Genomic DNA, 16,479 nt, shown 5'->3' with positions numbered 1-16,479 from the left:
AGGCTGTAGCCAGGTGGGGTTGGGCTCTTCTGCCAGGCAACCAGCAACAGAACAAGGGGGGGCAGTCTCAAGTTGTGCCAGGGCAGGTCTAGGCTGGATGTTAGGAGGAAGTTGTTGGCAGAGAGAGTGATTGGCATTGGAATGGGCTGCCCAGGGAGGTGGTGGAGTCCCAGTTCCTGGAGGTGTTCAAACAAAGCCTGGCTGAGGCACTCAGTGCCATAGTCTAGTTGATTGGCCAGGGCTGGGTGATAGTTTGAACTGGATGATCTTGGAGGTCTCCCAACCTGGTTGATTCTTTGATTCTATGATTCTATGAATAGGTGATTTCTGCCATAGCATTTCTGCTACTGTATGCTCCCCTTACTAACCTTAAACCTAAAATGCATAATAGGACTTTTGGACTCTGCACCGAAACATTTGGGCAGTTTATTCTAGTTCAACACACTGTAGATGTGGAGGCAGCAGAAGAAATAAGGCACAACCATTTGTAAGGCACATTTCAGGAGTACAAGCTGTGTAAGAACATTGGCAGTTTGAGCTCCACATGAAAACACTCACTCTGTTTTGAAGTGGTCTGTAGTAACTCTCAAAGCAGCCACAAAAGTAGCAATTTGGCTGAAAGAAGGGTTTGGTTTAGTCATCTTGAGAAGTAAGTGATCCTCTGATAACAGTCACTGTTGCTCTGTGATATCTCACTGAAAGCAAGGAAGAGAACTTTGTCGATGCTGCATCTGCTATTAAACATCAGAAAGGCCAAAAGAGCTGAGCTGAAGTTTCAGGAGAGGAATTGAATCCTTTGCAGGAGCCTTGCGTGCAGGGGTCCAGAGCATGACTCAAGCTGCTAAACCAGCCTCGACACTGACAGATACTGAAGCAGAACCTGCTTCTGTGGTGTTCATTGTGAGCACTTGACAAGAGCACACTGGGGCCAAAGCCTGCTCAGAAAACAGGCCTTGAGCAGTCAGCACCAGCAGAAAAGTCTTGGCTGATGCTGTGCTGTTTTTCCTTCTTAGGGACAGCTCCTTTGCATGGGGTAGTTTTGTGTATTTCAGTTAGTCACTAATTATTCTTTTTAATGATACAGATTTGTTTCATTAATTGAGAAATTTAATAGAATCAGAGAATTATTTTGGCTTGGGCAGGATCTTTGTAAGTCATCTAGTCCAACACCCCTGCAGTGAGCAGGGACACAGGACCACAGGATGTTAGGGGTTGGAAGGGACCCAAAGAGATCATCGAGTCCAACCCCCCTGCCAGAGCAGGACAATGCTATCTAACACAGATCACAGAGGAACACATCCAGACAGGCCTTGAAAGGCTCCAGGGAAGGAGACCCCACAACCTCTCTGGGGAGCCTGTTCCAGTGCTTTGGGACCCCTACAGTAAAGAAGTTCCCCCTTGTGTTGAGGTGGAACCTCTTTTGCTGCAATTTACACCCATACTACTTCAACTTACAGCATACACCTTGAACTAGATCAGGTTGCTTAAACCCTGTCCAACCTGGAATGAATTTTGCTGTAGAAATCCCTGTGCTTTGGAACTCTGTTAGCAAAATTTCCTATACCTGTCTGCTTAAAATCCTGAGATGAAAGTTTTACTTCAATGCTGAGCTGCCCAGGGAGGTGGTGGAGTCACCGTCCCTGGAGGTGTTCAAGAAAAGCCTGGATGAGGCACTTAGTGCCATGGTCTAGTTGACAGGATGGGGCTGGGGGTAGGTTGGACTGGATGAGCTTGGAGGTCTCTTCCAGCCTGGCTGATTCTGTGATTCTGTGATTTGATCTGTCCTGTCTGAATTACTGAACCTGTTCTTCAAAAATTGCTTAGAGATGCCTAAAAAGGAAAAGGAAGAATTGGGGCATGTGTAGAGTAATCCTTCATCTGCCAAATCCCTCATGCCTTGAGTACTTGAGGACTTCCCTAAGATGCTGGATGGTCTAGAGGGAACCTCTATAATAGCCATGGAACTAATCACTCTGCACCTTCTTCTTTGAACTCATTTATGCTTTTGGCTTTTGCAGCATCCTGAGGCACTGAATTCCACAATTAATTATAGAAACCTCTTCATCTTTGGATTTAATGGCTGCCTGTAAACTTTCCTGAGTGCTCCCTACTTGTTACTGTAAGACACAGTGAGGCCTCTTGTACCAATTAACAAGTGATGGAATGAGAGGAAACAGCCTTACATTGCACCAGGGGAGGTTCAGATTGGACACCAGGAACAATTTGTTCCCCAAAAGGCTTGGCAAGCCCTGGAACAGGCTGCCCGGGGAGTTGATTGAATCATCATCCATGGAGGGATTTAAAAGATGTGTGGACGTGGTGCTGAGGGACATGGTTTAACAGCAGACTTGGTAGTCTTATGTGAATGCTTGGACTCAATTATCTTAAATGTCTTTTCCAGCCTAAAGGGTTCTCTGATTTGCTAATGTTTCATTCACCTCTTTCCCTCTAAGGGAAGTACAGAACAGCTTTAAAATATCAGCACTAGCTGACAAGATACATCCAGAAGGAGAATGGCTGAGTTAGACCAAGTGAACTTTTGCAATCTTTTTGCTAATGTCTGGATTAATTTTCCCTAGGAGCACACATTAATAGGCTCAGACAATTCTCAAGATATCCAGCTGTGTGGAATGGGAATTCTTCCTGAACACTGCATCATAGACATCACCCCAGAAGGACAGGTTATGTTAACACCTCAAAAGAACACTAGGTAAAGGAATAAAATACAGCTCCACTTGTGTAATATTTGTGGTTCTAGTTTAATATTTGATTCTTGGATAATATTTGACTCTTGGATAATATTTGACTCTTGGATAATATTTGGTTCTTGGATAATATTTGGTTCTTGTACAATATGTGGCTCTTGTATAATCTGTGGTTCTAGTTTAATATTTGACTCTTGGATAATATTTGGTTCTTGTATAATATTTGGTTCTTGTACAATATGTGGCTCTTGTATAATCTGTGGTTCTAGTTTAATATTTGACTCTTGGATAATATTTGGTTCTTGTATAATATTTGGTTCTTTTACAATCTGTGGTTCTTGTACAATCGGTGGTTCTGGTATAGTATTTGTGGTTCTAATCATTTTATGGTTAGCAGCACAAAAACAGATAAGATAAAGAAAAAACATTTCTATCTTCTGCTTCTCAGACTCTACTTTTACATTTCATTTTAATTGCCATCTTACCTCTCTGCCAACTCAGTGGTGGTGCTTGTAGTGTTAAGTTTCCAAAGAGAGGAGGAGTAAGTTGGGGATGTTCTCAGTGAGTAAACACTGATTTGCAGCTGCAGTTCTGTCAAAATCTGAATTAATTTTCCAGGAGATCTCTTGCTATGCAAAGAGCTGCTGAAGCATTTTTTGTTTTCTTTATTTGATTAAGTAGCAGTGCTTGAAAAGCAGATGGGCTATTCACATTGATCATAAAATGACATGCATCAGCAGCATCTCCAATAGTTTACTGTTAGCTACACAGATTTCACATTTACTCTGATTCATGGTATTGAACTCCCTAAGCTCAAAAACATCAAAAGAAGATGAGTTTGAGGTGTTTATGAAACAGTACAGGGCAGATCAATGAAGCTTATGGGGATAATTTGCCTCCTGGCAATCTCTAAACCTGTTCTTTTCCCTTAACTAGTTACCATAAAGAAAGCTGTACTGGAAAAAAAATGTTGAGCTTTATACTGATGCATCTGCTTTACATCTTTGCCTCTTCACAGGACGTTTGTAAACGGTTCAGCTGTCGTGTGTCCTATCCAGCTGCACCATGGAGACAGAATACTGTGGGGAAACAACCACTTCTTCAGGTACAAAAGACGTTAAAGAAATTGTGAGCTTGCACCAGCTTTGCTTTGTCTTAAGGTATAAGGAAATGTGTCAGTGGAGCATTCATGCTGCAGGGGGAGGTAGTTTCTTTTTCACTGGGATTATAAAGGCAATGCTTGTGACTGACTCTGCTTGAATGCTGTTACAGCATTATAGAATGTTTTGATGGAAGGAACCTGATCTAGGGCAGAGTGTCTCTGCCCATGGCAGGGGGATTGGAACTAGATGATCTTTGTGGTCCCTTTCAACCCTGACTGATTCTATGAACCTTTGAAGGTCATGTGGTCCAGCAGGGACATCTTGAACTAGATCAGGTTGCTTAGCATCCCATCAGGATTTAAGATTCTGCTAGGTTATTGCTTTTGGTTTTCCCCATAGGTATCATAGACTCATAGAATCTCAGGCAGGTTGGAAGAGACCTCCAAGATCATCCAGTCCAACTTAGCACCCAGCCCTAGCCAGTCAACTAGACCATGGCACTAAGTGCCTCAGCCAGTCTTTTTTTGAACACCTCCAGGGATGGTGACTCCACCACCTCCCTGGGCAGCCCATTCCAATGCCAATCACTCTCTCTGTGAAGAACTTCTTCCTAACATCCAGCCTAGACCTCCCCCGGCACAACTTGAGACTGTGTCCCCTTGTTCTATTGCTGCTTGCCTGAGAGATGTGATCCTGGGCCACCTGCTCTGGGTGACCCTGCTTTAAACCGGAGGATGGAGTAGATGATCTCCAGAGGTCCTTTCCAGCCCCCATCATTCTGTGGTTCTGAGAGATCAACAAGTTTTGAAAGGGCAAAACTTAGTGATTTGGAGAATTGACTTAGTTTTAATAACCTTAGAATACAGCCTGTTGTTTGAGAGTTGAGCAGTTAATAGCTCCTTTAAAATGTCCTTCTCATTTAAAGGCTCAATTTGCCAAAGAAGAAAAAGAAGGCAGATCATGAGGATGAAGAAAGAGAGAACTCTATGAAGTACAGCAATAGTGCTGAGCAGCTGGACATAGATGGAGACAATTCCAGTGAAGTGTCTAGTGAGATTAACTTCAGCTATGAATATGCCCAGATGGAAGTCACAATGAAAGCACTTGGTAGTAATGGTAAGAAGCAACTGAAGCATTTGGATACATGTACAAAATAAGAGGCTACATCTTGAAGGGTTCTAAACCAGAGACTTCTTCCCTTATGACTTCCTGCTGGATAATTTTGCTTGTGAATGACTCATCATAACCATTTTTGCAGTGACTCATCATAACCATTTTTGCACTGGAGGGGAAGAAGAAACATCACAGACTGTTTAGTTTGGCAGGTCTTGTAGAGAGAAAAGCCAGACCTGGAATGTTGGTGGAGCTACAGCCTTGAATCATACTGTTTTCACTTTACTTGTCTTGTGTTTTGTCTTGCTCAGCTGTGATTGCTGTCTCTGGAACCGTGTTCTTTGGGTGTTGTGGTCTGATGTAGCTATCCCAGAATGGCATTATTTTGGGAAACAGGAGGAAGTTTTTTTTTCAGCTGATCTTCCCCTTTTCTCAGTTCTCTTGACTCAGATGTCTCAACTGTTCTGTAGATGTTTATTTTGCTCCACAGTTCAGTGGCACTTTTTAAGTATACATTGCAACAGAAACATAATCTCTTCCTCCTTTTATATGATATCTGTGTTTGCTCTCTGGGACACTCTTCCACATGGATTTTAGCAGCTGCTGCAGGCCTTAATGTGCAGCTATGGAAGAGGGAAGTACCAAATCATGGTGATTTGTGCCTTGCCCAACGTCGTGCAGCATATTTAGCAGAATGTGGAGAAGGTCTCATCACAGTATCACAGTATCACCAAGGTTGGAAGAGACCTCACAGATCATCAAGTCCAACCCTTTACCACAGAGCTCAAGGCCAGACCATGGCACCAAGTGCCACGTCCAATCCTGCCTTGAACAGCTCCAGGGACGGCAACTCCACCACCTCCCCGGGCAGCCCATTCCAGTGTCCAATGACTCTCTCAGTGAAGAACTTTCTCCTCACCTCCAGCCTAAATTACCCCTGGCATAGCTTGAGGCTGTGTCCTCTTGTTCTGGTGTTTCTGTGTCCCCCATCTCTGCCCCACACTCATCCCAAGGCTGTTTCCATTCAATGTTATGGTTACCAGGTAACCCCCAGAAATACTAAAGTCTTTGTTTTCAACATCTGCTTAGATCCAATGCAGTCAATCTTGCAAAGCCTGGAGCAGCAGCATGAAGAGGAGAAGAGATCTGCTCTTGAGCGACAGAGGCTGATGTATGAACACGAACTGGAGCAGCTCCGGAGGCGACTGTCGCCAGAGAAGCAGCATTTCCGCAGCATGGAGAGGTTCTCCTTCCATTCTCCCAGCGCTCAGCAACGCCTGCGGCAGTGGGCGGAGGAGAGGTAGGTAATCAGATCTGACCATCAGGAGCCTTCCTTTGAAGTTCTTCCGTGCTGGGAAATGGTAATTGGAAGACGTTAATTCCGTGGCACACCTCTGCCAAGTTTGTGCGCAGGTTTCTGTGGGTGGCTGAGCAGAAGAATTAGTCTAAGAACATATAATGCTAGAAAAGACTTCAAACTGGAGGTGAGGAGGAAGTTGTTCAGCTTGAGAGTGGTGAGAGGCTGGAATGGGTTGCCCAGGGAGGTGGTTGGGGCCTCATTCCTGGAGGTGTTTAAGGCCAGGCTGTGTGAGGCTGTGTGCAGCCTGCTCTAGGGTAGGGTGTCCCTGGGCATGGCAGGGGGGTTGGAACTGGCCGATCCTTGTGGTCCCTTCCAACCCTGACTGATTCTGTGATTCTAAGATGAGAAGCAGTGAGTGCCTGCTTTGTTGTGGAGGAGAAACTCTGTCTTGATTGGCAACAAATTTGGCTAAAAATGAGGTGACTGGAAAAAAAATTGAGATGCCTCTGTCAGTTTGTTCTGTGGATTGTGACTCAGCTCTTGGAAGGTTGTTTTCCCTCTTGACTCACATCCATCTGTCTGACCTGGACAGGTCCTGGCAACCAGAAGAGTGCAGAAAGAAAAGGGAGTAAGAGGATAATGTGAAGATCCAGAGTACTGCAAAAACTGTTTAATAACCACAGAAAGGGCACTGTCCTCTTTGCCTCTTCCTAGGCAATTGCACTGAGGTTATTTACTTTAGCCCCTAAATTATTTTCTCCACTATTACTAGCAAAAGGAACAGCTGCAGGAAGGTGAAACTTACCCTGAGACAATGACTATGATAAAAACACTGTCATGAGAAAATACAAATCTCATTTGTATGGCTAAATGAGTAAACTTTTGCAGCAGAAAATACTTGAGGCAGTCTAACAAGGTGTTAGCTCTGTGTGTGCAGTATCTTGTGGTAGCAGATCCCTGTGCTGCAGCGTGGTTGACACCCTCTCAACCTTGACAGGCAGAGCAGTCAGCAAATGGATCCTGGTGTGTGAATAACCTTTTGTCTCTAAAATGGAACGTCCACATCTGGGGGGTGAGGAAACCCTGGAATAAGCCATGTAAGAGCTGCCTGTTCAGCAGATGCATGGAGAGGTTTCCAAAGCCAGCAGTGTGCTGATGTTCATATTGCTGAATTCGTATAGGTAATATTATTGTCTTCTTCAGAATAAATGCAATTAGATTCCCTTGGGGTTTTTTTCTGTTAAAATGATGAAAGGTAAGACATTCCTTCCTGTCAAGTGATCTTTTATTTTCCACTCACTTTCATACTTAAATAGCATCCTTTTTCCTGTCTCCCCCTCTAAATCCTCTTCTTTTAGAGAAGAAATGTTGACCCACAGCCTGAGAAAGCTGCGAGAGCAGATTGTTAAAGCAAATTTGTATGTGAGAGAAGCCAATTTTATTGGAGAGGAGTTGGACAAGAGGACAGAGTATAAAGTTACCCTCCAGATCCCAGCTTCAAGCCTTAATGCTAACAGTAAGGTAAGCTAGCCCTAATGGAATTAAATTTGTTGTTCAGTAAATTTGCCCTTCAGCATTCATATTTGTGGTATCCTGACTTTAATGGTCTAGACAATGCATTAGAGATGGCTCTGTCAGTGCAGGGCCACTGCTCTTTATTGTCATGAAAATCTTGACAAGGTGCTAGCTTATTGATAAATCTTTTGGTGCAAGACCTTTTCACTGGTAGTGGAGTTCATACTTGCTTCTGTTGTAGAGTGCTAAAATCTCTGCAGGATAGAGAACATCTCTTTCAAGGATGTAGCATCACCTTGGGGATATTTGGCTTTGCGTCATCCTAGTGAGCTGAGAAAATGCTGCCATCCCCATTGTGCAGGGAGGAACTGGAGCAGAGAAGATTTGGATTTGTTCCAGGCATTTTAGAAAATCTGGGAGGAGGGAGCTGACCCATGCCTCAGGCTGGTTGCCCTTAAGATGGTATTATTTCAGTTCTTGAGGTCAGCTTAATACTTTGGTGATAGTCAGGTTGGCTTTAATGCAGTAGATGTGTTTCATCCCAGGGCTAGAAGTTCTGTTACTGTTAAGGGTTAGGACTGGGCTGGCCACTAAACCAGTGGCAGACACTCTATATTGACACCTCTTCCTTCCCAAAGGGAAGAGAAAGGAAATAAGGGAGAGAGACTTAGGGATTGCAAAGAAAACTAGACCAGCTTTAATGAAAATATAACAAAATTAAATATATGCAGTTATATAACCCCCCAACATTACACACGAGACACACACACCTGCCAGTCGTAACAACTCCACCACCCTGCTGTGGGCAGGCACTTGGGATGTCTCAGGCTCTGCCCAGTGGCAGATGGCAGCTGAATCTAGAAGCTGGATTCTGGAGGAGAGGCTGAGGGAGCTGGGGGTGTGCAGCCTGGAGAAGAGGAGGCTCAGGGCTGACCTCATTGCTGTCTACAGCTACCTGAAGGGAGGTTGTAGCCAGCTGGGGTTGGTGTCTTTCCCCAGGCAAGCAGCAACAGAAGAAGGGGACACAGTCTGGAGTTGTGTCAGGGGAGGTCTAGGCTGGATGTGAGGAGGAAGTTGTTGTCAGAGAGAGTGATTGGCATTGGAATGGGCTGCCCAGGGAGGTGGTGGAGTCGCTGTCCCTGGAGGTATTCAAGCAAAGCCTGGATGAGGCACTTAGTGCCATGGTCTGGTTGACTGGATAGGGCTGGGTGCTAGGTTGGACTGGATAATCTTGGAGGTCTCTTCCAACCTGGTTGATTCTATGATTCTATGAACTATGAATACAGTGATTGAGATCAAAGGCAGAACAGACAGAGTCCTCCTTGGCCACCAGTCATTGAAGAAGGGGCACAATCCTTGTGACCCCTCATCTTTATACTGAATATAACATAGATGGAATGGAATGGAATGGAATCCCTTGTTGGTCAATTTAGGGTCGCCTGTCCTGTCCTCTCCTTTTCACAGGTGCATCCTTTTACTCTCAATGTGGTGCGCAAGATTTAGCAGTGACCTTTTTCTGCACCTTAGTCCCTATAAACACGGGGCATTGTCACTTCTGGAAGCAGACAGTGTCTGTGCAAACATGCTGCTAGCTTCAGAAAGTGCTGTCACTGAGGCTGAGCTGAGAAGTAGCACCACTGAACTAGTTCTGTTCTAGCTCAAACCAGGACAAACAATTCCTGTAGAAGCTTCTTTCACTTGCTCTTTTTTCTTGCAGTCTTCTGGCACATCTAGAAGTAGGATGGCAAAGCAGGTTAAGTGTCTGCACTGCTTGGAATTTGCAAACAGTAGTAACCTTATCTGGAACTCCAGGCCTGCTGTAACTTGAGGATATTTGCAAAATGCTTAACTGTTCCTGCTTCTAACATTTATGTAAGGTGAAATTCCATGGAAACTCCTGCCTGTAGCTATGATTAGACTTCATAGTTAAACCAAACAGGAATATGCTGTGACAGCTGAACTCAGAGGCTGTCACACTCTGATTTGGTTGCTCAAGCTAGAGTAAAAAAAGAACCAAAATTCAAACTTTTCCCAAAGATGTTCTGAGTTTTGTATTCTTCATAAAGTGACTGAAATCCTCACTGATTTCTCTTCCATGGTTTCACAGAGAGGTGCAATTCTCAGTGAGCCAGCTATTCAGGTGAGGAGGAAAGGCAAAGGCAAACAGATTTGGTCACTGGAAAAGCTGGAGAATCGATTGGTAGACATGAGGGATCTTTACCAGGAGTGGAAAGACTGTGAGGAAGACAACCCAGTAAGTAAACCTAATTCCAGTACTGCACTGATAGAATTATTTCCCTGTACCTTTGGTTAAGTAGATGTGAGAAAATGCTGTGGGTCAAGAGGTGGGGCATGGAGACAGGGTGGGAATATGTAGAGAGACAAGTTTCCCAAGCTTTTGCTTTGCCCAGTACTGAAGCAGGTCCTCAGCGTTTCATTAACCCTCATCTTGTCACACTGATGCTTGTTTGCATGCACAGTTTGGTGAGAGAAGTGAGGATGCAAGAAGCAGTAAATGCAACAGCAGTTGACATTCAGGCTGACTTCTCTGAATCTGACAACATTAAGGAGTAGAGATACAGGCTGGGGTCAGAGTGGCTGAGAGCAGCCAGACAGAGAGGGATCTGGGGGTGCTGATTGATACCCACCTGAACATGAGCCAGCAGTGTGCCCAGGTGGCCAAGAGAGCCTGCATCAGGAATGGTGTGGTCAGCAGGAGCAGGGAGGTCATTCTGCCCCTGTACTCTGCACTGGTTAGACCACACCTTGAGTGCTGTGTTCAGTTCTGGGCCCCCCAGTTTAGGAGGGACATTGAGATGCTTGAGCGTGTCCAGAGAAGGGCGACGAGGCTGGGGAGAGGCCTTGAGCACAGCCCTACGAGGAGAGGCTGAGGGAGCTGGGATTGGTTAGCCTGGAGAAGAGGAGGCTCAGGGGTGACCTTATTGCTGTCTACAACTACCTGAGGGGTGGTTGTGGCCAGGAGGAGGTTGCTCTCTTCTCTCAGGTGGCCAGCACCAGAACAAGAGGACACAGCCTCAGGCTGTGCCAGGGGAGATTTAGGCTTGAGGTGAGGAGAAAGTTCTTCCCTGAGAGAGTCATTGGGCACTGGAATGGGCTGCCCGGGGAGGTGGTGGAGTCGCCGTCCCTGGAGCTGTTCAAGGCAGGATTGGACGTGGCACTTGGTGCCATGGTCTGGCCTTGAGCTCTGTGGTAAAGGGTTGGACTTGATGATCTGTGAGGTCTCTTCCAACCTTGGTGATACTGTGATACTGTGATGCTGTGAGTACTTGCTGAGGATAAGCTTTGTACTTGGTCTAAAGTAAAAGTCAGATTGCCCTTCTTCTTCTCATCTAGCCTGGCCTCTTGCTTAAGTCCATTTTTCTTTCTCTAGACTGGTTGGGCAACCCTTTGAAACCTGTTTCATGAACAGTTTGGTTTTCTGTGTGGATTTGATTGCAGGTGATGAGAGCTTACTTCAGGCGAGCTGATCCATTCTATGATGAGCAGGAAAACCACAGCCTTATCGGAGTGGCCAATGTTTTTCTGGAGTGCCTGTTCTATGATGTGAAGCTACAATATGCTGTTCCAATCATCAATCAAAAGGGAGAGGTTTGTCATCTTAAAATCTCTCCTGAATTCAATGTGAAAGTTTGAGCCTAGCTAGAATGTTTTGGTGAGAAGAATTAGATCACAGGCTGTGAAAGGGAAACAATGGTGATGTCTACTGCACTCATAGGCTTGCTGAGATGGATAAGAACAAGGATGTAAATATAGATAACACAGATACTGGCTGGGCTTTGGGCTGCATCTGTCTCTCTCTGACCTAACCTGCCATCTTTGTGACTAATCCACCTGCTTCCTAACCCTCCCTGCTGACCCTCCAATCTTCCTTGGGCACAAGGCAACATTTAGAGTGAGGTAGAGAGGGGTGGGAGAAGGTGGAAGGGCAGTTGAGGACCCCTCCTGGGGACTCAGGTTTCTGGCAGGGCTGTTGTGTTTCTGTATTACCTTTTAACTTGTCTATTTCTGTCTATATCTGCTTGTATATTGTGCTAAGCTGCAAATATAAAGCTTCATTCCATTTCCAGAACCACTGAGTCTGGTCTGGGTGATTTCCAAAGTGTGTGTGGGGGGGAAGTGACACCCAAGCCATCACATTCAATTACAGCCCATGGGTCTTATTACCAATATATATGTTAGAGACTTTCCAGTTTCACATGCACAAGCTCTTTGCTAACAATTTGGACTTATGCAGATCCACTAACACCTTAACTAGAGATTTTCAGGCAGTTCAGAATTGCAGCATAGTGATTCTGAAAGCTTTGTGAGCACTTTTCTGACCAAAGCAGACTGAAGGAAATAGTCAGTAGAATAAATATGAGCTACAGTTCCTCTGGCATTCACTGAGTAGCATCAAGAAGAAGCATTTAAATATAGGCTGTAAGAACAACTTCAAGGGCAGTTAGAGCATAGCAGGTGACATTCTCTGTGCTCTGCATCACATCCAGTTTGCAAACTCTAGAGAGTGGTGTGAAGATGAGTGAGATTGCAGTATGCTGTTTCCAAAGTCACTCTTGTGGCTGCTTCCTTTACCATTTTACTACTTGAGTCTTACTCCAAAGCATTCTTGATGTAGTGCAACTGCTGAGTGCAGAACAATGGAAAGGAGTGAAATATTGGCTGTTTACAGACTGCAGCCAGCAGTAAGTTGCCATTACCTGAAAAGAGATGAACTGTCAGTGGTTTCTGACACACAAGGAATTCTATCTTTTCTCCTATCAGGTGTCAGGTCGTCTCCATGTTGAAGTTGTTCGAGTGAGTGGAGAGATAGACGACAGGTTGGTTGGAGGTGAGGATAGCCCGGACTGCTCAACTGAAAATGACACTCAAGAGAGAAAACTTGTCTGCAGGGTGAGTTCCAGATATATTCCAACCTTTGAACAACCTTCTCTCCTTCCATCCCAACTCTTAAAAGAAGTCCCAAGCCCTATGAGAAGAGGCTGAGGGAGCTGGGGTTGTTTAGTCTGGAGAAGAGGAGGCTCAGGAGTGACCTCATTGCTGTCTACAACTACCTGAAGGGACATTGTAGCCAGGTGGGGGGTGGTCTCTTCTGCCAGGCAAGCAGCAACAGAACAAGGGGACACAGTCTCAAATTGTGTCAGGGCAGGTCTAGGCTGGATGTTAGGAGGAAGTTGTTGGCAGAGAGAGTGATTGGCATTGGAATGGGCTGCCCAGGGAGGTGGTGGAGTCACTGTCCCTGGAGGTGTTCAAGAAAAGACTTGGATGAGGCACTTAGTGCCATGGTCTGATTGATTGTCTAGGGCTGGGTGCTAGGTTGGACTGGATGATCTTGGAGGTCTCTTCCAACCTGATTGATTCTATGATTCTATGATTGACTTCTGGACATTAGATGTCTCTAATCTCATGCACCATGTTCATTCCCAGCAGGCAGCTACACAGAGTCCTGTGATTAAACTCATCACCTGACTCCATGAAACTATTGATGTTTCAAGAGTTCTGAAAAGAAAGAAAAAGGAAAAAAAGATGGAGAGCAGCCTTGTGGAGAAAGACTTGGGAGTGCTAGTGAATGAAAAGCTGAACATGAGCCAGCAGTGTGTGCTCGTAGGCCAGAAACTGGCCATCTTTCTGGGCTGCATTCAAAGTAGCATAGCCATCAGGTCATGGGAAGTGATTCTACCCCTCTGCTCTGCTCTTGTGAGACCCCATCTGCAGTGCTGTGTCCAGCTCTGGGGTCCTCAGCACAGGGAGGACATGAACCTCTTGGCAAAGGGGCCAGAGGAGGCTGGAGGGCTTGAGCAGCTCTGCTATGAGAGCAGGCTGAGAGAGTTGGGGTTGTTCAACCTGAAGAAAAGAAGGCTCTGGGGAGACCTACTTGTGGCCTTACAGTAACACAGGGGGGACTATTAGGAAGATTGGCAGGTTTAGCGGAGCCTGTTACAGCAGGACAAGGAGTGATGGTTTTAAACTAAGAGAGGGACCACTCAGACTAGGTACTAGGAAGACCTATTTTAAGATGAAGGTGAGGTGTTCAAGAACAGGGTGTTTTCTTGAACCCTGGAGGTGTTCAAGAAAAGACTTGGATGAGGCACTTAGTGCCATGGTCTGGTTGACTGGATAGGGCTGGGTGCTAGGTTGGACTGGATGATCTTGGAGGTCTCTTCCAACCTGGTTGATTCTATGATGAGACACTGGGAGATGTTATCCAGAGAGGTGGTAGAAGCCTTATCCCTGGAAACATTCTAGGGTGATGAGACACTGGGAGATGTTATCCAGAGAGGTGGTAGAAGTCTTATCCCTGGAAACATACTAGGTCAGGTTGGATGGGGCTCTGTACAACCTGATTCTAGTTGAAGATGCCCCTCCTCCACTGTAGGACAGTTGGCCTAGATGACCTTTAAAGGTCTCTCCCAACCCAACCCATTCTGTATTTCTGTGAATCATGCTTTCTCAAGATGTCTCTCCCTGGTCTGTGAAATAGATACAGAAGTGTTTATTGCTGTGAATAACAGAAGGAACTATTTACTACCCATTTTGTGATACAGTAAAACATAAGCTAGGCCAAGCTACAGATAAGAAAAGAGAGAGGCACAAAGCACAACACAGGCCCAGCTGTAGGTAAGAAGGAGGCAAAAAACACTAGGAGTGGTCTCCAACTTTACTGACTTATGGATGATAAGAACAGTTTGGGGGCAATTACACTTTTGTTCACTTTTACCCTGTTCCATAGAGCTCCATCTACTTTCATGGGGCATTGTTGCAGGGAACATTCTCCTGAGGATCTTAAGTGCTGCCTTACAGTAGAAATCTGCCTAATTTGGTCTTAATTTGACAAATGGAGAACAGAAGTTCATTAAATAGCATGGTCAGTGTAGAATCACAGTGTGTTATGGGTTGGAAGGGAGCTTTAAAGGTCAACTAGTCATGTGATGACTTCATTGAGAGCAGAAGTTGTATGGAGAACATGGATGTTGAGAAAAACAAGACAAGCTGCTTTTGTATTGGTGAGATTGTTTTTCTTGTCTCACAAAGGAGCCTTTTTTCTTTTAGAAGCATGAGATTTTTAGTGCGTTCCTCTTCAATTGCAGTGGTTTTGGTACATCCTATCCTTAAAACTTAACCAAATGTTTTGGTGCCTGTGTAAAGCCCTGTCCTCGAGTGTTCGCTCCCAGGAAATATGTGCTCGGTGACATCTAGTGGTACTCTTCAGGTGATGCACTCAAAATGTTGTCTCCGTTGTCTTACCAATGCAGAAATTCGTCTTTTGTGAAGGTTTTTGTTTGCTGTTTCCTTTTTGTTGTGGTTATCCCCTGCAGCAGAATAGAATAAAACTGTTCTAACAGAAGATGGTTTTAATTCTATGCCTGTGTGGTCTTCCTTTCTTTCTCTTCTCTAGATTAAAATACTTCAGGCTACAGGCTTGCCACAGCACCTCTCCAACTTTGTGTTCTGCAAATACACATTCTGGGATCAACTGGAGCCTGTTAATGTTGCACCTGAGGTGGACCCTTCCCTATCTTCTGTCAGCAAGGAGCCACGGTGCATGGTTGTCTTCGATCACTGCAATGTAACTATGTTGTCTGCTTTATTAATGATACTACAGACAGGAGAAGCAGGTTTATGCCTGCAGAACAGTTTCAGTTACCTGTTTCCTTACATTAGAGTATTTCAGTGAGACCTGGACATGGCAGAGTTGGGTGGAGAGGAACCTCGTGAAGTTCAACCAGGGCAAGTGTAGGATCTTACCCTTGGGAAGCTTTAAGTCTGTGCACTACAAATAACCCCAGAAATTAGGGATTGGACTGCTGAAAAGCAGCAGAGAATCTGGGAGTCTTAGTGGACAGCAAACCAAAGAGGAGCCAGCAGTGTGCCCTTGTGACCAAGAAGGCAAATGGTCTCCAGAGATGCATTAAGAAGAGTGTAGCCAGCAGGTTGAGGGAGGGTTTCTGCCCAAGTGGGGCCACATCTGGAGTAATGGGCCTGGTTCTGGGCTCCCCAGTTCAAGAGAGGAAAGGAACTACTGCAGAGAGTCCAGCAAGGCTACAGAGATGATGGGACTGGAGCATGTCTCTGATGAGAAAAGGCTAAGAGACCTGGAGCTGTTTAGCCTGAGAGGGAATCTTATCAATATTTATCAATATCTAAAGGACAGGGGTCATGAGGATGGGGTCAGATTTGTTTCAGTGGTGCCCAGTGACAGGACAAGGAGCAGCAGATATAAACTGGAACACAGGAAGTTCCATCTGAATTTGAAATAAAACCTCATAGAATCTCAGAGAATCAACCAGGTTGGAAGAGACCTCCAAGCTCATCCAGTCCAACCTATCACCCAGCCCTAGCCAGTCAACTAGACCGTGGTACTAAGTGCCTCAGCCAGGCTTTTCTTGAACACCTCCAGGGATGGTGCCTCCACCACCTCCCTGGGCAGCCCATTCCAATGGGAAATGACTCTGTCTGTGACGAACTTCCTCCTAACATCACATGTTGTGAGGATGGCAGAGCTACACTGTGATACAGTGGTGAGAAATATCCCAGTCCTGGAGCAGGATGCCTCACGTAGATGTTGAAGTTAGGTTGTGTGTCTTGGAACAGGCTAATCCATCCCATTGAGAATTTGTCTGATGGGAGGCATCTTTAATAGAGGTACCTGAAGTCAGCTAGATGAATACCAGCCAACCTGTTGAGTTCTCATGTTCATTCTGGAGGTGTTGAAGAAAAACCTGGA

At 45.3% G+C, this 16,479-nt stretch overlaps 1 protein-coding gene across 3 annotated transcripts in view; it reads left to right on the top strand.

The window, feature by feature from the left end:
- KIF13B (kinesin family member 13B) overlaps positions 1-16,479 on the top strand; it is a 190,703-nt gene that overhangs the window by 107,114 nt on the left and 67,110 nt on the right. For all 3 annotated transcript variants that reach the window (XM_064146678.1, XM_064146679.1, XM_064146676.1), the window contains exons 14-22: positions 2,580-2,710; positions 3,724-3,810; positions 4,734-4,924; positions 6,011-6,221; positions 7,580-7,742; positions 9,844-9,990; positions 11,196-11,345; positions 12,519-12,647; positions 15,151-15,321. In XM_064146678.1, the coding sequence (XP_064002748.1) occupies positions 2,580-2,710; positions 3,724-3,810; positions 4,734-4,924; positions 6,011-6,221; positions 7,580-7,742; positions 9,844-9,990; positions 11,196-11,345; positions 12,519-12,647; positions 15,151-15,321 (1,380 nt within the window). The remainder of the gene's footprint in view (positions 1-2,579; positions 2,711-3,723; positions 3,811-4,733; positions 4,925-6,010; positions 6,222-7,579; positions 7,743-9,843; positions 9,991-11,195; positions 11,346-12,518; positions 12,648-15,150; positions 15,322-16,479) is intronic.

Source organism: Pogoniulus pusillus, chromosome 7 (genome assembly GCF_015220805.1).
Source record: "Pogoniulus pusillus isolate bPogPus1 chromosome 7, bPogPus1.pri, whole genome shotgun sequence".
Classification (NCBI taxonomy): domain Eukaryota; kingdom Metazoa; phylum Chordata; class Aves; order Piciformes; family Lybiidae; genus Pogoniulus; species Pogoniulus pusillus.
Note: the sequence above shows the minus strand (reverse complement) of the source record. Positions and strands in the feature narration are given on the sequence as shown.